Source organism: Acanthisitta chloris, unplaced genomic scaffold, assembly GCF_000695815.1.
Source record: "Acanthisitta chloris isolate BGI_N310 unplaced genomic scaffold, ASM69581v1 scaffold3092, whole genome shotgun sequence".
NCBI classification, from domain to species: Eukaryota; Metazoa; Chordata; class Aves; order Passeriformes; family Acanthisittidae; genus Acanthisitta; species Acanthisitta chloris.
The window spans coordinates 7,492-29,936 of NW_008660868.1; the positions used below are offsets into that span (position 1 = coordinate 7,492).

The following is a 22,445-nucleotide window of genomic DNA, read 5'->3' on the forward strand; positions in this document are numbered from 1 at the left end:
CCTCCTTTGCTTAGAGTTAAAATGGCTTAAGTCTTGCAGTACTCTTAGGCTGAACTTGATATGACCCAGTGTGTCTGAAGTTGCAACTTCTACTTAATTCAAAACGCTTAACATAGGGCGATTAAGAATTGCTGAAAATTTGAATTCTTTCTTCCCTTGTGTTTTTGTTCTCAAACAATCTTTACAAAGGGCTGTTTTTGGAGAGCAGAGTACAGTCTTTTGTTTCCGGATAAAATTGATGGCTTCAAATGAAAGAATAAAGAAGGCTCTCTATTCATGTCCCCCAGCCTTTGTTTCGGTGGGTATTGTTTCAGTTTATAGGAGCGGTTTAGTACATATAGATTATTGGAAAGGCTGAAAGATTCCTGGGCGCATCAGTGCAGACTTGTTAAAAATCCTGCTATCTCCTCAGCTGCCCACCCAACCACCCAGTACCTTTTTGTTTCAAGGATACCATGAAAATCTATTTTAAATTTTTTTTTTTCATTTTCCACCACATTTGCTTTGAGGTCAACTTTTGTACAGTAGTTTAACGAGTCTCTACTATTTTTCTTTCAAATTACGGAAACCTTATCAAGCCTGTGATTTGGCTTTTAAAGATGAGGAAACTGGCAGTTGGAGTTTTAATTATTCTTGATTTACCATCTTTTTATCTTAAAAACTCAATGCACAAATAGACTGTTGGGGCTTAGCTACAGATCCAAGTTCAGTTTTGCAGGTGGCATAGTCCCATGGTAGTTTAAACCATTTCTTTGTCTGCTTTCTCTTTAGGGTCCCCATATAAACGTTTTAAAATATGTAAGCAATTGTACACAGGTAAGACACCCACGTAGAGCTTAAGTCACAATTAAATCCACACCATGGTTTAAGTTAACCTGAAACTTGATAATTGCAAGTTCTCTTCCTGAACATTTACCTGGATAGTGCATTAACTTGTGAGTTAGATAGTAAGTTATAATTCTTTTCTTTCTGCTAATGTCAGTGTTGAGGTGCATAGTTAGAACTGTTAGTGTAAATGCAGTGCAGTTTGTTACAAGTGCATCCTTGTATTAGTGATAAAATTATTCTAATTGGGGTTGGCTTGCTGAGCTTGGCCATGCGTGTCAGTGGAGAGATTACACTTCTGCCCAGTCCCTCTTTCCTGAGAAAACCCTTGTGGTTTTAAGGTGCTCCTGTCCCTCCTCTGCTTTACTGTCTTTCCCTGAGGTTACTGTTAAAAATGGGTGTAACACCATCATCTCTTCTTTCTCAATCCCAACTCTGCTTTACTGTCTTTCACTGAGGTTACTCTGAAAAGTGGGCATAACACCATCATCTCTGCTTTCTCAATCCCAACTCTGCTTTACTGTCTTTCCTTGAAGTTACCATGGTAAATGGGTATAACACCATCATTTCCTCTTTCTCAATTCCTTTTTATCTTTTTCCTGTAGGGCTTTCTTTGCCAAGTGTATGCAGACGTGCTCACATGGCCACGAGTAGGTCTGCTTGATGGAAGCCCATCTGGGAGAGTAAAAAGGAAAATCTAATTTAAGTCTTGATCAGATTTAAGTATGATATAACAGCACAGTTGCTCGAGCTGTCAGAGACCATATACTACATCTGGGCATGCACATGGGTAGGCCTTTATTTGGCATGTAGATGTGTTTGAGGTTGTGAAAGTGCTCTTGGGATTTCTTGGGTGTATCACCCCAGGCTGGCATGGGAGCTGGCCTCTAGCGTGTGCACTGTGGAAGGGGTTTTGCCATGTATGGTCACATAGATATAAGGTGAGCTGTTGTCTTGTGCAGCACTAAAATGAGACAAAACCAATCAACTGCAAAGAAATCTTAGTCCTTTGCCACAGAAAATGTGATTTTAAAAAAAAATTTTTTTTTTCAAAGTAGGCAACAAACTGTCCTGGAAAACAGCTTAGCTGTCAGAAGTGTCTTCTAAACATGGAAGGCTGCAGAACAAACAAGTTTCCAAATGCTGTATTCTATTTCTTAATAAAAAGGCATTTATGAAGCTCTTTCAAGAATGTGATTTGAGGGTAAACTTTCTTATCAAGTGAGAGAACAAACAGTTTCAGTGGCTCAGCTCTTCCCTTGTTGTGCAAATTTAATAATGAGCTGCTCTTCTTTCAACTTAATGTCCCTTTGAAATAGAAGGAGATTACATTGGAAACATTTGACTTTATATGGTATCTGTTTGAATGCTAATACAAATGTAAGTTCTGTTAAGTTACTGCAAATGTAACATTTTTATCGTAGTTTACTTGTTCTGGTGCAGCCTCACATAGAAATACTCTAAATAAAGCATTTTAAAGCAGTGGTTGGATTCATTCCTCTCAAGTAATCTGGCTGTGAAAAAGTTGCCGATGGGTTTTGTGCAACATTTATTTCCAGAGGAAGGAATGTTTTTTTCCCCCTTATGATTCCCCTTCAGTCTTGATGGCTGGTTTAGTGGAAATGTTCAGTTGTCAGAAGAATCAAGATTGTGTATTATTTAGATCTTACCAGACAAGTGGGATTTGTTCCTTCCATTCCAGTTATCAGAAAGATTAACCCTTTGCCCTCACAGCCCTAATTGCAGTCATTCAGAAACAAAGATGCTGCTTGTACAAGACAGCAGCAAAATGAAGTATGTGCCAACTGGAATGTTTCTCTGGTGAATGCGGGTTGCAAGTATTACATAAATTTTGTCTTGCATTTCAGGCACCAATAAAAGCAACCTGTGAAGATATGTCATGCAAGACTGGATTTCCTGAAGATGTTCACAGTGCAGTGGTGTCAAGGAGTATACATGGAGGACAACCTCTTCTCAATGGTATGGTTAGAATATGTATTTTGATTATTTTTGTTTTTAATTTCCTCTAGTTGTAACCCTACATTACTGTGAAGCATTTTCATCCTTAAATAGGGCACAAACTCCTGCAGGAAAGAACATCTTCTGCTCTGTGATTGTTTTTTTGATTACTGTCATAGGACTTGGAAAATCTGTTGGCATTAGAGGCAGCACATGCACCTCTGTTGACTCTTATTTGAAAACACTGAGCATTGCAGAACTTCCCGTGATTGTCCACTAATTCTCATTCTTGGCACAGCATTTCCACCGATGTTTCTTATTCCTACTGATGATGGGGATCAGTGTATGCTTAGAGCCCATATATGTATGATGATGAGGTAAAGAAAACTTCCTTTCTGCTTTACATCTCTCGTAGAAATACTGTACTTACACCCCATCATAGCACTGACATTAATACAGAGATATTTCCCTTGCTGCTTTTTCCTAGCAACCTGAGGGTAGAGAACTATGGAAAGCAAGTAACTGGACAGGCAACAGTATGAGCATGGCTGTCTGTGGGCCTTTGATTGGTGACCACAGCACTGTGGGCTCTATAAGGAGCCGTGCCAAGACATGCAGGCCAGTGCCAGGGCTGTCTCATGGACAGTGCACTGCTCTTTCACCCTGGCACCTACGTGCATCTGAATGGCATGGTGCCCAGGCTGAGGATGACCTGCTCGCGCTACGCTCAGCATGTGTGAGCCCTTCCCTCCGTCGGGGATGCGCTGCAGCCAGTACATCTGCCCGCGGGTTGTCCAGATTGGGAATTGAGTTCATTGTTCTTTTTGTGTCTCTATTTCTCAGGGTTAGAGTAGGACACAGAGGCACATGCTCTGAATCTTCCCTAGATTTCCCAGCCAGTTAAATTTCACTATACAAGTTTGCAGAAGTACAACATTTTAAAAAGTATGCATTAATTTGCCTGTTTTCTGAACCGATAAGCTAATTTGGAAATGGTGAAACTAAGAACCTCAGTTTTAGACAGTTTCAAACACAACTTAAATAAGGACTAATTTAATTTAATTTGGTGTTTCTTTCACATATAAATTTGGCTACACAGATCAAGACATTTAAATGAAAAAAATTCTAATGAGTCTGCAAAACAAATGGAGTAAAAGCTGTAGTCTTGATTTTACATGCTGTATGTAGCAGTCTCTTGTTAATTATATTTTACAGACCTGTTTTATACTTTCTTAGAAGTATAATGGAAACTTGAATGCAGGATGAATTGATTAGCTTTAGCATATTTAAACTTGAGTTATTAAAGCTTACTCTGTTCAGTTTTAGGGAAATATATTCTACCACCACAGACTTTCTTTTTATTAAAGGATAGCTTAGGAATTTATTATAAAAGTAAATGTTCTGTCAATTGAGAAAATAATAAAGAGGAAAGAGAATTTTCTTCACTTCCCACCAAATGAGAGCTAATAGATGGCTCTACTGTAGATTCCTGCAATAGCCATTGGCTTAGAACTGCTTGCTAGGTGATGCACAAACCCAGAGAGGGAGGCAGAAAGAGGGACACAGAGCACAGCAGCAAGCGTTTTGCCACCTTGAAACCACCAAATGTTTGTTACTGGGTAACTGTCCTGCTGTCAGTCCATCATAAAATGGAGATCACACAAGTTGTGAGACCTGCCCTGTCCTGTGAAAGTTCTCTTCACTCTGTATGGAAGGACTCAAGACCCTTATCTGCAATTTCTCCCCTTCTTCTTCCCACCAGCTAGGAACCACAGTGAACTGCACCCTAATTCTCTGTTATTGCTCATGCAGATCTTATGATAACGACTGACCAGCCTTAACTGAGTCTGAGCTACTAATGTAGGATGGCAAACTGACTTCCTTTCTCGTTACTCATCCCCTTCACACAGTCCCTTCCCTTGCTTCTCAGAAGTGAGTGAAGCATGACTGTTGATTTTTCCTTGAATGGTATTAGAACTCAGCATTTTAGGGAAGTAGGAATTGGAAAAACTGTATGAGGCACACAGTATGTATCACATCATATCAGGCGGTTGAAAAATGACCTGGGGGAGTCTCTTTTTTCCTTACCACCATTCCCTCAGCTGAATTACTGCAGTGGTTAATTCTTTTGAAAATTCTAACTTGCTTAAAAGCATATAATTTGCTGGTTACACATAAACATATGGTACGTCATTGCATAGCTTTGACTTAAATTTAATTACACTGTCATTTTGAAATACTATTGTTGTCAAAAGCCTATTTTCTGGTTATTAAACTAGATTCAGATGATGCTGCAAGTTAAGTATAGTTGCATGACATTTGCTTCTTAGGGATAATCATGTGTCTGATTCTGGTCTCAGTTGCCTCGCCTATCTAACTGCATAGAATTGTTTAGATTGGGAAAAAACCTCTAAAAACATCAAGTTCAACCATTAACCTGGCACAGTCAAGTCCACCCCTAAACCACATCCCTAAGCTCATCTACACATATTCTAAATACCTCCAGGGATGGTGACTTCCTCATTTCTCCAGGCAACCTGGTCTAATGCTTGACAACCCTTTTGCTGAATAAATTGTTCCTAATAGCCAATCTAAATCTCCCCTAATGGAACCTGAGGCCATTTTCTCTTGTCCTATCACTTTTTCTTGGAAGAAGATACCAACCTCTGTCTCACTACAACCTCCTTCTGGGTAGTTATACAGAGCATTGAGGTCATACAATTGGCCTTGGCCCATTGATCCTCTGTTAGACCCTTCCTGCCCCCTAGCAGATCAACACTTCTGCGCAGCTTGGTGTCATCTGCAAACTGACTGAGGGTGTACTTGATCTCCTCAGCCCCTCATTACACAGGACTGGCCTCGATTCTAAGCCCTGGGGAACCCCACTGAAGACTGTTTGCCAGCTGGATGTAGCGCCATTCCCCACCACTCTCTGGGCCCAGCCATCCAGACAGTTTTTTACCCAGTGAAGTACGCATCCGTCCAAGCCATGAGCAGCCAGTTTCTCTGGGAAAATGCTGTAGGAAACAGTGCTAAAGGCTTTACTAAAGTCAGAACAGACACCATCCATAAGTCACCTTGCCATGGAAGGAGATTGTGTCAGTCAAGCTAAAGCCATGCTGACTGAGTCTGATGACGTGGTTGTCCTGTATGTGCTGCATGCCTCAAGGTCATTTGCTCCATGACTTCCCCAGCACTGAGGTCAGGCTGATGGGCCTGTAGTTTCCCAGATCCTCCTTCCAGTCCTTCCTGTAGATGGGATTCATACCTGTTAACTTCCAGTCAACTGGGACCTCCTTGGTTATCCAGGAGTGCTCTAAATGATGGGAAGTGGCTTGGTAAGCACTTCTGCTGGCTCCCTAGGTACCCTCATGTGGATCTCATCTGGCCACATAGGCTTGTGTGTGTCTAAGTGGCATAACAGGGCACTGACTATTTCCCCTTGGATTCTGGTAGTTTCATTCTGTTCCCTCTCTTCCAGCTCAGGGGCTGAGTACCTGGAGAACAGCTGGTCTTATTATTAAAGAGTGAGGCAAAGAAGGCATGAAGTACCTCAGCCTTTTCCTCATTCTTTATCACTGTTTTTCTCTCCATGTGTGATAAAGGATGGATATTCTCCTTAGCCCTCCTTTTGTTACTGATATATTTATAGAAACATTTTAAAATGTCTTTTATGGTAGCAGCCAGATTAAGTTCTAGTTGAGCTTCTAATTTTCTCCCTAAATAACCTTGTGTCGTCCTTGTAGATGCTTATACTAGTTTCTGTATGAAACTTGTATAGGTATACTTTAATTTTCTTTGGTTTTGTACATTGATACTGCAAGCACAGAGGCTTTATGGACCTCTCAGATAGGTTCAGTGTAATTTGAACCTAAATTGATGCTTTCATGATAAGTTGCTTCTTAAAATACTGACCCCCCCCAAAAAGGACCATGAGTTTGTTATCTGTCTTCTTCATTTGCTTTTATCTAATACAGCTGGGGTCGGGCTTCTCTTTAGTTCTTTGGTTACCATCTTACCAAAACTTAAGTAAAATTAAAGTTATCGTATGACTTGTTGATCTCTGCCTTTCAGTTGTTACAGTACATAGGATATATGTATTTTAAAGTAGGAGTATAAAAAAGTCTTCAAAGTGTCAGCAGAGTTCCACCATGCACTACATGATACTGTATGGTTTCTGAAGAGGTTTCTCTTTATTTCTGTGTGCAGGTGGTGCTTGTTTTTGAGGGAGGATCAGGCTTGTTCCCAGTGCATTAAAGAAAGAAAGAAGTATAATTGATAATGGGTTTGTTCATTTACATGGCTAGGACATTATATTTGGATCTACTAATTTATCTTTCTCTGCATGAGAGTGTGAGAGACAACTGCATCTTCAGCTGTTACTCGTGTGTTCAGTTGTCGCAGTATGTGAAAAATGGGTGGAGCAATATATTCAGAATAACATAAATTGGAAAGGGGAAAAAAACCCCTATATTTATTAATGTGGGTAGAGGGGGAGTAAAAGAGAAAGATAGCTGCACTTGCTGCCTTTGGTTTCAGGATGAGAAAATAGGGAAAAGATGCATCTAGCTGGAAAGCCACAGCAAAAGAAGTTGGAAACTACTCCTTTAGTAGGTTGTGACTGAGCTGAGTAAGAGGTAATGTGCACTACACAGGCTGTGTCCTGTTGCCTCCTTCTGGCATAGTGTCACCAATGCCCCATGCTCTTGTGTTCTCCTGGAATAGATGTCACTGGTCATAGTCTTGGATGCTCTTCACAGCTGATGTCTTAAAGTTTGTCTTGCGGAGTGCCTGGCAAGTCTGACGTCAAGATGCAGTATACTCAAGTCATCAGACTCATTTCAGATATGTACTATAGGTCTGGTTTTGAATTTATTTATAATGTTTTACATGTTGTTTTAGTCACTTCAATGAAATTACAGTGATTTTTATCAAGGAATTAGGTGAGCTCAGAAATACTGCCTTAAGTCCTATAAGGGGAGAAAAAAAAAAGGATAATTATTTCTGAAACAAAATTAAAAGAAACTTCATGCACTGCTAAAGAGCATCTTAGTAATAAAACTGTGGAGTTGTTTGGGCCTCCAGTTCTTATAGAATTTAATATACTTTGAAGTATTTTAGGACTTAAATGTTGCAATGTTTAAATAAAGAAACAATATGCAAATAATAGTCTAGCTGTTGCCTAGTAGAAGGAGGCATCTAACCCACATTTACAGACACAGTACTTATGAATTGTTTCTGTAAATAAAGTGGGATTACTGTTTGGAGGTCCATAAGTAAGAAGTGGTATTTAGGGAGGAAGAGGTTAAGTTAAGAGGGGGTTCTGTTTAATATATGAAATGCCCTTGCTTGTGCTGGTTTTATCACATTTTTGTATTTCATCCAGGAAAAAGTACTTGTGGCAGTTTGATATGTCCAGCATGTTTATCTAATCTTTGTTCTATATCCTGCAAATTTTAAGATACAAATAATGCATTTCAGCTAAAATCATTCACCTAGGAAGGTTGCTTGAATGGTTATTTGCAGAATCATTTCTTTGCGATTCTTACTCTGATAATTTATTGTAGCTGTGTCTTATCTTTCAAAGACATTATTTTAACATCGTCTGTCCTGCTGCTAAGTGCATGATTTTAGTTTTCTGCTAAGCAAATTCATTCCTAAATGTATCCTTTGAGCACTGTGTAGCTATAAAATATTTCTAAGCTCTTTGAGTTTCACAATGATAGATTAAAAAATGTTTTGGTGTTGATCATAGAGATAAGCTGTGATTATGGATGAGTAACAGTGCAGTTTCATGAGCCATTTAAGCCCGAGTATGTGTCAGCTTTGCCAAGAGGCACCTTCCCTCCTCTGAGCATGGTACCAAGTGCTCGTGAAACTGTGAAATGAACGGGGTTAGCCAATTTATCTGGGGTAAATTTTCACTCCTACTTCTTCAGATGTTTTTGTCAAAGATCTTGGATGCTTGAACAGAGCAGTGGTGTCCCTGCTGTTTTTTCTCTTCTAGCAGTGAAATGCTTAGGAAATAATATTTGTTTTGATGCTTTCAAACTGAGTGACAAAACTTGATTTTGGCATTCCCACAGACTTATTTTGTAGTTTACCATTGAAAATACCAATTGGTCTGAAACAACTCAGCAATATGTTGCTGGGAGTGTGGTGCTCAGGCATTGTCTGGCATTTGAACTAATGTGTCTTCATGATGTATTGGAGGATTGCTCAGATGCTGTCTGTCCCAGGTAAAGCCACTTGGCTTATTCTGTTGCTAGTGGTGTTTTATCATTCTATGTGTACAAATGTCTATCATCAGCTAAGAATAAAATTCCTTTTGAAAAAGCCATTATGCTTAAAACTGAAGACAGCGGCACATCTTTTAAGGCTTGTGTGTCATTTGTTTCTTTAAACAGCTCTTACACATTTGTATTCTTACTATGGCAGCATGCACTGGGGCTTTGATATTCCAGTGCACAATAATTGCAGAGCCAGGGGAAGTGTTTCTAGTGGAGTCATATTTTCCAAGAGGGATATTAGTCTTTCCCCAGGAAAAAATTTTTGGCCTTTTTTTTTTCCCCCTGTGCTAAAAATGAAAATGGTAACCACTTTGTTTGAAGTCTCCTTGCCTTAAGTAAAAAGACAAGTTGACAAGTTCCTTCCAGGCAGACAGCCAAAGAATCTCAGATGGATGGGGTCTTTCTATGAGCTGCTGGCAACCTGGGGAAAAAATGTTTCAATTCTTCCCAAATGTATTGTTTTCTGAAATTCTTTTCCTGTATTCTTCACCCTGCCCCCCACCCTTGGAAGAAAAAAAAAAATATCCCAAACCAGAACCAACCAAAAAAACCACAACCCACCATCCTTCTAGTTATTCCGTTAAGCCTTAATGGGTATGAGAACGTTTTTGTTCCCCAGAAAACTTAGGTCAGGGCTATGTTTTTTTCCCTCAGTTCTGCTCAACATTTAGTAGATTTAATTTTGCCCTCTTCTGTGTCAAACAGAGTAAATTTTAATGCTTTTACTTGGTAATGCATTACTTGGTGATGTTGTGCCTTGTTGTTTTATTGTATGTTACAGTTATATTTCAGTTCTAAGTCTCTTGCCTTTTTAATCCTGTTCCTCCTCTTTTCTCAGACAGCTTCCCTGTTTGTATTCTTTCTGTACCCCACAGCATTCTAAACTCTCCAGTGTCAGTTTTGAGCTTACTATCCTGGATTGGAAGAGCTGCTTCTGTTTGCTTTAACTACACTAGCACAGTGCCTGTTTTATGATGCCTGTTGTCTATTCACGTACCAAGCTCTTAATTGATTCTCAGATACTTGTCCCCTGAAAATCAGAGCTTTCGTTTGTTGAAGCAAGAGATTGCTTTTCTTGAAATGTGGTTTCCTTACTCCCTTTTCCCTACTTCTTAAACACAAAGTATATCCTAGAGTACACATATGTTCACCTTGCTGAATAGTGATAAAATACCTATTTGAATGGTGACTCCTTACTTCTCTGTGTCTGACTTGCATGTGATATCTGATTTTATGTGTATTAAACTGCAGACTAATGTTGGTATTTTCTCATTGCAAGCTTGTATGTCGAACATTGTGCATATATAAAAAGAAAATAAGCATAAATAATGAAGTGCACTGATGTTTTGGAAGTGTACAAAGGACAAGCATTCCAGAAACGTAACTCCGTTATCCCTTGGTGGACCATAAAGCTATTATGGAATTGTAGAATGTGGATTTATCACTTGAGTTCTAGATAAGAAGTAGCTATAAAAGAAATATATATACTAAACAAAATGTTTTATTTTTATGGTATATTTGGATTAGAGGTGGAAATGTACTTTGTAGTTAAAAAAAATCCTAAATGAACTATTCTATCAGCTTTTTCCAAAGAAGAAACATGATTCACCCTTATTCCCTGCAAAAGGAACTCTGCTTCTATTTCCAGTGTAGACTCATAGAACTACATCTTGATAAAGAAGAATACACTTCGAGAGAAGTCATAGGTATCCTGAATGGTTGCAGTGTTCTGGGATCTATAAATTGCAGTCTTAGTTAATTAGTCCAGCTCAGTCATTTTTGTTTATGGTGCATTTACTTGGAATGCACTGAATTAATTAGTACTTATTCCTCTTTCCTATTTTTGGTTGGCTACTTGTGAGGGTCTCGAAGGTAGTGTCCCTTCTGTGTGCAGAAATATGAATCATGAGAGCTGAGTTGTCAGGGGCCCCAGTAAGCCACCCCCATGGCTCAGTGGAGGGTGACATAGAAAATGTTTGTTTCTGCCCTCTGAAGCTGGGTCTATCTTGATACTGTTTCTAACACCATTTGATACAGCCTTAGTTCAGTTTTAAACTATGCTATCTGGCTCTGATTCCCAAGGGGCCATTATTTCTCCTGGAATCGCTATAGTTAGAGCCTTCTTCAAAGCTGACCAGTGCTCTAGGGGAGGCTGGGAGGAATGGTGGTTGCAAAACTGTGCAGAAAGCCTCCCCAGCAGGCAAAGGTGCCCTTAGGTACATGTGATTTATCTAATGATAGAAGAAAGTTACTGCTGTGTGCAAGAGCTGCATGGAAAAAAGTAGGTTTCTTTATGTGGTAGACAGGTATATGGAATACATGGGGCAAAAACTCAGGTGAGGCCATCTGTGTTAGCATAGCGTTAAGACACGTGGTATGTATAATTATGCATTCAAAGTCTCACTTAATACAGTGCATCTTCTGTTGCCTTGTCATTTTTCTAACAATCTGGAAGACAGAGCATGCTACTGAACTGATACTATAGAAAAATGTCCTTTATTGCAAAACAGATTACCATCCTAAATAGAGATAAATTCCTGTAGTATTTAAACACTTAATGACTACACTAAATCAAATACTAATGTGTTGAAGACTTGGATGTCAGTCAACAAATCCAAGTACAGTTTGAACTGCTATGATTTTGGTTAAATGCAGTGAGACAGATTCATTGCTTTTGGTTGAACTTGGGACATTCAATGTGGGGGCATATTTTTTTATTCTTGAAATGATAATTTTTGGAAGAGTTCACTTCCAAACTTTCACAACATGTCTTAAGGCATCAGAGTCAGCTCTGGTGAACTGAGAAGAATGGGGGAGCAGAAGGAAGGTGGAAAGGAACAGGGTCAGATTTTAGATGGAAGAGAAATTACTAGAATTGATATTATCTTCCAATTAGGCCATAGGAGGAGCAATTGGCCTTTGGTACCCTTTAAATCTTTCAAATTTAACACAGCACAGACGGTTTTCAACTCTTCTCTATATGCCCCAGCTGGTTGATGTGTCCTCCAAAGGGCAAGGAAAGTAATGTTGGGGATAAATGGAGTGAAACTCTAGACTGGAAAATGAAGCTGAGGCTGGGAAAGGATGGAAAGGGAAGAATTCAGGTGATGAAGGATGGTGGAATGGGTGGAGCAATGAACAGAGGTCCTGGTGTAGTTTAAAGGGGAAAGGAAAGCACGGATTCTCCACAACCCTAATTAGAAAGACCAGAGGAACTTGACATTGATTGGAAGAAGACAGCAGAAGCAACCTAAGGTAGAAAGGAGAGTATCTTGGAATATTTTCCGTTTTCCTCATGACGTCCAGTTTGAGTTAGTCATGGGCATCTGATACCCACTCTAAGGAGAATGCCAAGGACCCAGTGGAGCTCACCAGTGTGAATCAAGTAAGCAGACAGTGCTGAGAAGCTTTTCTGGGAGAAACTGATAGGCCTTTTTGACACCAAAATTACAACACAAAGTCTGCATCTTCCTTTTTTTTTTTTGTTTTTCCCGGTCCATACTAATGCTAAGGAGCTTAATTATCTGAGTTAGAACAGCAAGATGATCTGTCACAGAAATGTTCCTGCATTTTCTGGTCGACTAGTTTTCCTCTGGGTCAGCTTGCTTTGTTGATTTATTTGGACCTGCTGTGGAGAAGGAGAAAAGTTAATGAGAGATGGTGTCTGTTAGTGGTGATGACAGAAAAGGAGCTCCTAACTAAGTGAAACTCCAGTGTGTTAGATTCTCTGTTAGGTTTTGGGGGGTTGTTTTGGTTGGTTTTTTCCTCCTGTTTTCTCCCTGCAGTGACACAGGGAGCTTGCTTCCTTCTGTTTGAATTTGTTCCAGGATTGGGCAACTGAGGATCAGTTCCCTGCTGTCCCTTGCTGCCTGCTGCATCCCAGCCCTACCCAGGCATAGTGGAGAATTGTGCCGACGGTTCTTAGCCAGGTTACAGATGACAGCGAGCAATCTCATTAACCCACCAGCCTGGCTGCAGATAATCCTGGAGAACCAGGGCACCCAGTGCTGCCTGCGGTTGCCACTGCTCACCCCTCTGGCAGCAGCCCCTGTCTGACCATGGGCATTGATGCTCCAGGCAGAGGAGCAGCACAGCATGGCTCGAGTGCATCTCCTCCTAGCTGCCTGCAGAGCTTCAGAAGCTGGCCCATTTGGGCTTTTTTTTCCCCCCTCTTCCTTTTTACTGTCTGCTGTGTTCTGGCAGACCTGTGAGCACTGGCAGATATTATGATCTTGTCTGCTTGCCTGCAGGAGCAAGCTCTTTCTTGTGCACTGTGCTGCGTTTTAAGAAGTAGATTTTGTTTAGTTTTGAAAGTTAATGGCATATGCCTCTCAGGTTGTAGAGAAGAGGAATTATTTAAGGCCCTTTGTGAGTTCCAGTTTAACATTCTCTTAAATAGGAAAGCTACGAATCCCTAAAAGCACAATTTGTAACATAAAAGCTATCAAAATAGCAGTGCAATCTGTTAAAGTGTTTAAAAATTTGATTCGCTGCAGTTTAAAATGTGAAATAAATGTACACTAATTGTTTTGAATGGAGATGAAGATGGTGTTTGAAGCCAGTCTTTAAAGGAATTAGTGAGACAGCAGTGCAGTTAATGGTGGAGCACTATTTTTCTGTAATGGGCTCAGCAATGTTCTCTAATTAGCTTGCAAATTGATATTCAAATACAAGTAAACTGGCAATCAAATGCAAGCAAAACATCTTTGTAAGTAGACTTTGGTTTTTGCATTTAGCGTACCTGTATCAAAATTATGTGTGAGTGAAGGGTATGCTTTTAGTTGTTTTCAGTTTAGAGATTTTATTAATGATGGCTCACTGGTTATGTTAGGCCAATATTTTGGTTTAAGCACATGAAAAGAGGGAAAGGAAATTCCTTTTCTTCCACAACTGAGTGGCTTTTAAACATTAGTAACATAATTCTGAGTGTGTATGAGGTTTTTCTCTGTCTTCATTTCTTTCCAGTTTTGTGAACTGGTCATGTAGGATTTGTTGCATAGCTGAGTCAGTGGAAGCTACTCTGTTTAGTTTCTTGGATTTGGATCATATTTATGGTCATTGTTAAAATTATTGCTGTATGGCGTAGCTATTTAATTTTCAAGCCTTGTGCCAGAAACTGGATGCATAAAATATTGTTGGTCTTTGTCTTGTAAGGTTTTCTGCAGCATAAAGTACAGGTTTTTAAACTTGAATTTAATGCTTGGCTCCTTTCTACAAAGGAGAATCATAGAATCATAGAATGGTTTGGTTTGGAGGTGGTTTAAAGATCATCTAGTTCCAACTCCCCTGCCAAGGGCAAGGAACCTTCTATTAGACCAGGCTGCTCAAAGCCTCATGCAACCTGGCCTAGAACACTGCCAGGGTTGGGGCATCCACAGCTTCTTTGGGCAACCTGTTCCAGTGCCTCACCACCCTCACAGTAAAGAATTTCCTCCTAACCATACAAGAAAGCTGGTGCATCAAAACTGTTGTTGGGAAAGGTAAATAAAGATAATACATTTAAAATTTGGTTTTCAGGGTCTTTTCAACATCTTTGTTCTCTAGTCTATAAAACCTCTTTCAGTCGTTGATGCCCTGATCACTTGCCTAACTACTCTCTGTAAGTGTATTGTGTGTTGACAGATCAAAGTGTGACTGATTATATCAGTGGGTCAGCTATGTGATTTTATCAACCTCCCATACTCCTTCCATCAGCAGTCTGTGGTGTTTGTTCAGCATCATCTTTTATGCTAAAAGTTGTTTGGAATGTACTTCCCTAAATAAAATTCTTATCACTGTGCATTCATTAAATGCAATTAATGTTTGCATAGATTTAGCTTTCAGTGCTGATTATCGTCTGAATTCTTCCAGAGGAAAACCCAAACAAAACCAAAACTAAAAAAACTTGGGTTACGTGTTTTCTGTAAAGCAGCTAGTGTGCATTTTACGCCATAGAAATAATACATCAGTGAATGTCTTTGGCTTTGCAATTCAGTATGTGCTTTTCTGTTCAAATAACCACAATTTTCCCTTTATAGTGCTTTAGTGCATGTTTGTGCTTTTATAAAAAATTGATTAATTTGATTCTCAGAGGATGGTTAATGTGGGAGTGTAGGTCCCTTGGAGGTCACAGGTTCGGATCAATCTGTCATCTGCATCCGGTAGCCACTAACTTAGTCGTTTCATAGATCATGCATAAAGAGTTTTGGTTGATTTGGTTTCTTCTGAAGGAGTCTCCGTTGAAAAGGTACTTATTACATAAGAGTAGGAATACTGCTGAAATTAGTGGAAACTGGGGCAGCACATGCGGGTAGGGAGCGTTCATGTGTATGAAGGTAGCTGGAGAAGGTCAATATCCCAGTGCTTTCCTGACTGTCTGGAGGAGAGAAGCAATGAAACGGAGTGGAATTTAAACCTCTTGGAGTGCATTTATGCAGAGCTGTGATATATTAGGGCAGGAATTTTAACAGCTTGGAGCAGAAAGCACATCTAACATTTTAGGTATTGGAGGTGTTTTTGTCTACCTGTAATTGATTCAGTGTGTTTCTCAGAACCAGAATAAAGTCTGTATCACATTGAGACTTAAATTAACAGCAAAAGAAATCCCTCTCATTCTTACACTGCATGTCACTGTCTGCCCTTCTGACCGTGTCAGGTCTCATTTAATTAAAATCTTGTCATTATGTCTGTGTGCAAATTAAATATTTAAGAATGATATGTGTCATTATTTATAAAAATGGATCATTTTTTCCTCAAAGTGATTTTATCTGTTGCTGCAGCTGCAAATGATCTGTAAGTTATTTCCTCCTTTCAATTTTTGCATCAAACACTCTGTAATTTACAGATGCACCCAAAAAAGCCAAAGTAGTCACTAAAATGGAAGATTTTTTTTTAGCCTTCAGTAGGTTGGCTGTTTCAAGTAAGCAAAGCCTACAAAAGCACAGGTGCACCTAGCTTTTGGGATCTAATTTTGCAAGAGAGATGCCAGCAGAACATGACTGCTCCAGTCTACTGGGCAGGTCATAGTGCAGTGATGAAACCTGGCTTAAGGTGGTCACCATCTCAGAGTCTGGGGATTTTTTTACTATTCCAGCTGATATAAAATGAAAACGAAAGTTATTGAGTCCTAATAGTATTGAGCTGTGTGTTCCTCAACAAAGAAACAATGAAAGTTGACAAAGATGCTTCTTAATTTAAGCCCCTTTTACCATGCAGGACACAGATAAAAGACTGAAGAAGTAAGCTCTGAATATTTGTTCCTGTAAGTGACTGTCAACTTCCAAGTGGTACCTAAACTCGTTGTAGGATAAGTAAATAAGATCTTGGAAAAAGCTTTTTGAAGACTGCCTTCTGTCTGTTCAAAGGCAGTTGTGTGACTTCTGTTGCATACCATAAAAGAACTCTGCCTGGGTCCACTTAGGGAGGAAGATGCATTGTGTAGCTTGTCTTGTTGAGCGATCCACAGCTTTGTTCCATGCGTGGCCTTGCAAGCAGCACAGGCTTTGGCTGGAGCCGATCGATGGATGTGGGCCCCTTTGTTTGGTAGATCAATACCCTGTAATGAGCTTGGTGCTCCAGTTCTCTTGTCAGGATCACTGAGGGGGATAGGAAGATTCCTGTTTGCAAAATGGAAGTTTATATTTGAAGACTTTTGTTCTCTCATGCAGGGATTGAATAAGTTTCTTTAGTTTCCTCCACAAACTCTGAAAATCCTGTAATATGAACTCTGAGGTTATCTGTAAGCTGGATGTTACATGTTTTTCATGATGACTTCTTTTTTAAAATACCATTAAATCAATAACTGCTTTAGTTAGAAAGAAATCTAAGAGTTCTGGAGTACTTGGTTGTTGATTTGTTTCCGGACTGTTGTTGTTGGAGGTGGTCTGTGTTTATTCCTCTGTGTCAGAGTTGATGTTTTTAATTTTCAGACAATTAAAATACTATGAATACCGTAGCAGATGAGCAGAGTCTGGTAAGGGGTTTATGTAGTTCCTTGTACATATTTTTTTATTTGCAACAACTACTTGTAAAGCATTTATACCTTTTAGAAGGTGTAGACATAGATAAATAGTTTGGTAAGCTTCTACACAAGTGTTTTAATAATCTGTCAGCCACATATATTTATGATGCAGAGAATTTTCCAGGCTATGTGTAGTGTTAAAATGTCACTGAAGGTCAGAACATGTTTTCTTTGCTTATAGGTCTTTGTTTTTATTTGGTGCTAGAGTTCTGAAGTCTCTGTATTACTGTTTTAGTAAGAAGCTTGCTGTCTTACATTTTAAAAAAATTTTCCAGCCATGCACTGATCTGCAACAGGATAAATTGGATTCTGAGTGTGTTGTGCCATGGACTGAGAGAGGAAAAAGGTCACCTTTGTGCCGTAATGCAAATTCTGTTGATAACATCACTCATATCACATATGTAAAGTTTGCTAATTTTGCCAGCAACAAAAGGGAAAGTGCTTTATTAACAAAATTATAAACTTAGACAAGTCTTTAGAAAGAGGTGGAGATGCCAAGAGGACAGTGAGGTCTGTAGTACTCAGTAAGGGAGAGGCAAGTGACTTGGGTTGTTTCAGAATATACCCGATTAGTTCTGATAAAATGATTTGAGGGTTAATACTCATTTGTACACAGTCTCTTTGCTGCCTTTCTGAACTCATGTGCATGTGGACAAATGTGGTATTTCTAGTCTTTCGAACTGAGGCTCCTACCAAATGTTCAAAATACATTTTATTCACTATAGTGAATGTGGAAATCAAAGTTTAGTTTTATAATATGTTTTTGCTGCGTGTTGCAGAATTTTTAGCAGTTCTGTGGCTTGAATCATCAGGTGTCCAAAGCCCTCCAAGATTGATGCTGCAGGTTCTAGGCACTATCTGTGGCTTTGAAAAAAAAGTTAACTCATCTGTGATTGAAAGACTTAAAGGATGCTGTCTTATGGGGTTACTGACAATGGCTGGAAAGATTAGGAGACCAATTTAGAAGATTTATTGCCCCAAGTTTGCTCACTGTAAGAGTACAGTTCCTGTAATACAGAGCATATAAGAATTGTAGAGCAGCACCAGCAGCTGCCGAATAGAGAAGTGTATCTTGCTAGTGAGAGACAAACATAAAACAGATGTGTGGTAAAATAAGGTTTGCTCATAATAGTTCTATTTGTGCCTTATTCTCCCAGACCCAAATGCTTTGGGAGACTTGGTGCAGAGACACTTGAATTGCTGTGGATAAGGTGGGTAAATTGGTCTCTTGGTCTCTATTTTTGGTACTTTAAGAGGCAGTAGGACCAAAGGGTCCACCAAACACCTCTTTCCTCCCACGACTGGGGGGTGGAAGGAAGTGACTGAATGGTACAACCTTCCTGATGTGAGTCACGCTACAGAGAAGTGCATCTCCACTGGTGATAGAGAAGGTCATGCAGATTTGCCTTCTCAGGTCTAGGGCCTAAGTCTTCTTTTAGAGCAAATTGATCTAAGGATAAGTTATCATGGGAGAGGGCAGTCCCATATCTCTTCCAGGCCTTACCCACAGAGACCAAATGCATCTTTTGTGCTGGTTGTGCAGATTCAGTATGAATCAATGCATCAGGCTGATCAAACTGTGGACTTACCCTGGAGTGAAAGAGGAATGGTACTTCATTAGATGAATCAACTTGACCCATAGCTGCACAGCCAGTGGCTTCTGGGAGAAGAGGGAGATGGGACTGTGGGCTGTATGGCCAGCTCTTCTAGCAGCATTGTCTGCCTAAATAATTTTAATTGTCCTACCAGAACTGCGTCCTAGCTGTGTCTGTAAATCTTGCTCATCCTTTACTGAGGTCTTTATCCTTTGTCTCACTGGCCAACAGTATAGCTTTGCTGTCATTTTAGATGTGCAGAACCAGGGTGGTTGAAATTAGCATCTAGTATGCAAATGGGATGACCTTTTCACTGTGATTACATTTTTTTATGAATGTATAAATCACAGATATTTCACCATTAACTCAAGCCCTTCTGTGAAATACGAGAAAAATGTGCAGCATTTTTATTCCTTCTCCAGTCCATCCACTCTCCCTCCACTGTGACAGTCCATCAGTAAACCCCTCATCAAGTGGCAGTCTCTTCAGACAAGAAGGGTTGTAGGGCTTACTACAAAGACAAAATGGAGCACGCAAAGCTGACTACCATAGTTGTAAGCCATTTTTGCATGCATTCTCTCTTGAACTCTTTCTTTAGTCACCCTGGGTGATGTAAAACATGACGGTCTACCCAGGCTGCTCTGGGGCCTTCAGTGACATGCTTGGTCCTCAGACTCTTCTGTGTGGAGAGCTTTGAGGGACAGCTCTGCTGGATCCTTCTGCGGTAACAGAGGATGCTCCTGCCTCCGTGTATCCATGCTGGCTCTCTGCTGGAGGCTGCCATCCTGCAGCAAAGCTGATGACGCAGGCTGCCTGACTGGGCTTTGCCTCTGAGGGTCAAAGCCTCCTGTGAATTATCAATAAAGATGTGCTGACGCCAAGGCAGCAGCAGCAGAACTAGAGCAGCAAGACAAGGATGTGTGTGCTCTTCTGTCAGGTCTTGCTCATCATTGTCCTCAGCAGAGTCAAGATAGGTGTCCGAGGGTGGTAGTGTTCTGTGATGGGAAGGCAAAGAGCCCTGGGGCTCTCTGGTCACGGGGACCTTTGAAGTGGCCTTCAGAAAGTGTTCTGCAGCACTTCCTGCAGTAAGTTCCTGCTGTGGCCAGGCTTGCTGCTCTTCAGCTGAGGATGAAGTCGTGTTCCATGTGTTTCTACTATGGCAATCGGGGTTAAAAATAAAAAGAAACATTCTCCATGGCTTGTAATAATCAGTTTGATTAAGTTTAGGTTCAAAACAAAAGGAATGTTTCCTTTTAAGATGAAGACTGTGATTTGTTTTGTACATTTTTAAAGCTTCCAATTAAGGGAGAAAAAAAAATCAGCGTTTTAAACTATCTACTATAAAGTTCTTTAAATAGCACAATCTATCTCTCCCCTTAAATTAGTGGTCAGCTTAAAAGTAATTTGTCAAAACCAGTGGATTTACATAAGTATGTGGGATAAGAAAGAGGAAAACTAGTTCTGGAGTTTCTGAGAATACTTGAAATTCAAGGCAAATCTGCCTAGTGTAAAATCAACCACAAACCTAGTAAGTTTCTAGAATTTAGGGGCTTGAGGTTTGGTTTTATGTTGATTTTATATTTTGAAATATCTCAAATGGAAAGGGGAAATTCTGTAGAATCTGCTGTGGATCTTGCATTCTAGAAAAAGCTGCAAATCATTTTTATTTTTTATGTTGCAGGGAATAACAGGGATGCTGGTTTCCTGTTCAAGAATGAACGGGAATAAGGATGTCTCTGGGGACTAATAATTAGTGTGCTTTTGTGTATGATGAAGAAGAAAATGTATCTGATGGCATAGGTGTGTTTCTTTAGATAAAGATCTTTTTGATACCTGATTTTATTTTAATCTGACCCAGTGGTCAGGACATTTGTTGCTTTTCCTTATGATTTATATGTTTTCCTAGTACGGATTTTCTCTTAAAGTTAGATGTTTGTTAATACTTTTTCTTTTTAGTTAGAATACTGATGTGCAGTTGTGCAATCTAAACATCCAAAGTTACATTAGTGTTTCCTACTGGTTTACATGGATTATTTTTTTATTTGCCCTTGACTTGTAATGAGCCTATGAGCTACAAACTATCTGTGTGCCCATGGGCAGATCCTGATGCTAAAAGTAAAAGCTGACAGCTGTGGCCAGAGGGGGCTTTTCAATGCAATACAGTGTGGCTTTGCCAATAATTTTAATTTTCTAAGCAGACTTTAAGGGTGGGGGAGAGCTTTCATTGTTGAGTAGAAAATTTAATGAAGATTATGTTTCTTTTTTTATTATTTTTCCTTTACCTTTGAAATATTTTCTGCTTGTGTGAGAACACTGTGAAAATAAATTGCAATATTTTGACAGATGTAGTACAGAATGATCACCTCATCTAAATTCAATGACTGCCTGCCTGCCTTGCATGGGTGAATACTTGTCATGGTGAAAAACTTCAGAAGTAGACTGTAATACTGAAAACACAGAGCCATTTCAAGGAGTACTAGGAACTTGATAATATTTAGCTTTTCTGGAATAACATACAAGATACTGAATATGAATATTACAGTTTAAAAGAAGCAATTTTGATACCGTTGCAACCGTGCACCTGTTAAGTAGAGATCAGGAAATAGCTCACGGTAGTTAACTTCAATCTCAGTCTTACTGCAAGTATTCTGAGGTTTTCTATTATTCCAAGTCACAAGTTGGGAAATCCATGGCGAGACAAAGTATGGAAATCTGTAGTTTCCTGCACACTGAACATTAAGACCGGTAGTTAGACATTAGTTCTCGAACTGTTCTGTGCTTCTGTGAAACTGCAATAGATGTGAAAACAAGGGACATCTGTTTTTCTCTGATGATAAATGCAGTACCTTGATGGTAATTAAGTTATGTAGGCTCAGCTCTCATTAAATGCATTGTTTTGTCTTCTTCTCATTTATGTTCTTGAAGCAGTAGAAAACTGTAAAAATTCATCATTTACAGTCAGCACAGAAGCTGCATTCAATGCTTACAGGGAATTTTACTTTGTAGAAATTCATGCATAATACTGAAGATGAATACAGTGCTGAAGAGCAGAACATCTTGTCAGCTGATTCTAGTGTAGGAGCTGCCCGGAACTGCAGGGAACATCACACTATGTTTTGTGAATCTTTTCACTTCCTAGTCTCTGTTGCTGTGGAGAGCAAGAGCCCACATCCTGTTGTGTGTCATTAGAAATGCCAAAGGGTCGTAGGTGATTTGGAGGTGGAGTGCTTGCTGTAGAAGAGTTTGGCTGGGAGACTGCACTATCCAAAAAGATCTCTTGCTTTGTTCAGCCGCCCTGCCCCCTCAGAATGTTTCCTGAATGCTTTCTCCATCTTTATACTTAAATTTCTCAGTACCAAAATTTCAAAAGCTGTATTGTTTGGTATTTGGGAACACTTTTACAGCTGTATGACATTGACTTAGACACTAAACACAACCTTGGAGAACTTGGAGGGACAGGATTTTGAGAGTGGGATGCTAAGACTGATTTAAAAAATACAGAGTAGTGTTCATAGTTGAGAGCAGTTATACCTGAGAACTTCCCCAAAAAATGTTGAGATGTGGATGGACTTTTAATAGTGCAGTAAATCTGCTGTGTACTAAAGGCTTTGATTTTTAAGAAAACAAAACAAACCCCTTGGTTTTATGTAACCTGTTGTGCAGCCTTTGTCTTTTGTTTCATGCCATTGAGCAGCTGAGTGTGCAATACCAGTTTTTGATACCTTGTCCAGTTAGTCATCTCCCATGGTGCAGTCTTTGCTCTTCAAAGCATATCAT

At 39.7% G+C, this 22,445-nt stretch overlaps 1 protein-coding gene across 1 annotated transcript in view; it reads left to right on the forward strand.

Moving 5' to 3' along the window:
* Positions 1–771: 771 nt before the first annotated feature.
* Positions 772–22,445, forward strand: part of CDH2 (cadherin 2, type 1, N-cadherin (neuronal)) — a gene marked incomplete at its 5' end in the record, with an annotated part of 108,929 nt that continues 87,255 nt past the window's right edge. Inside the window, 3 exons of the mRNA XM_009069978.1 lie at positions 772–816; positions 1,431–1,508; positions 2,694–2,805. Of these exons, the coding sequence (XP_009068226.1) occupies positions 772–816; positions 1,431–1,508; positions 2,694–2,805 (235 nt within the window). The remainder of the gene's footprint in view (positions 817–1,430; positions 1,509–2,693; positions 2,806–22,445) is intronic.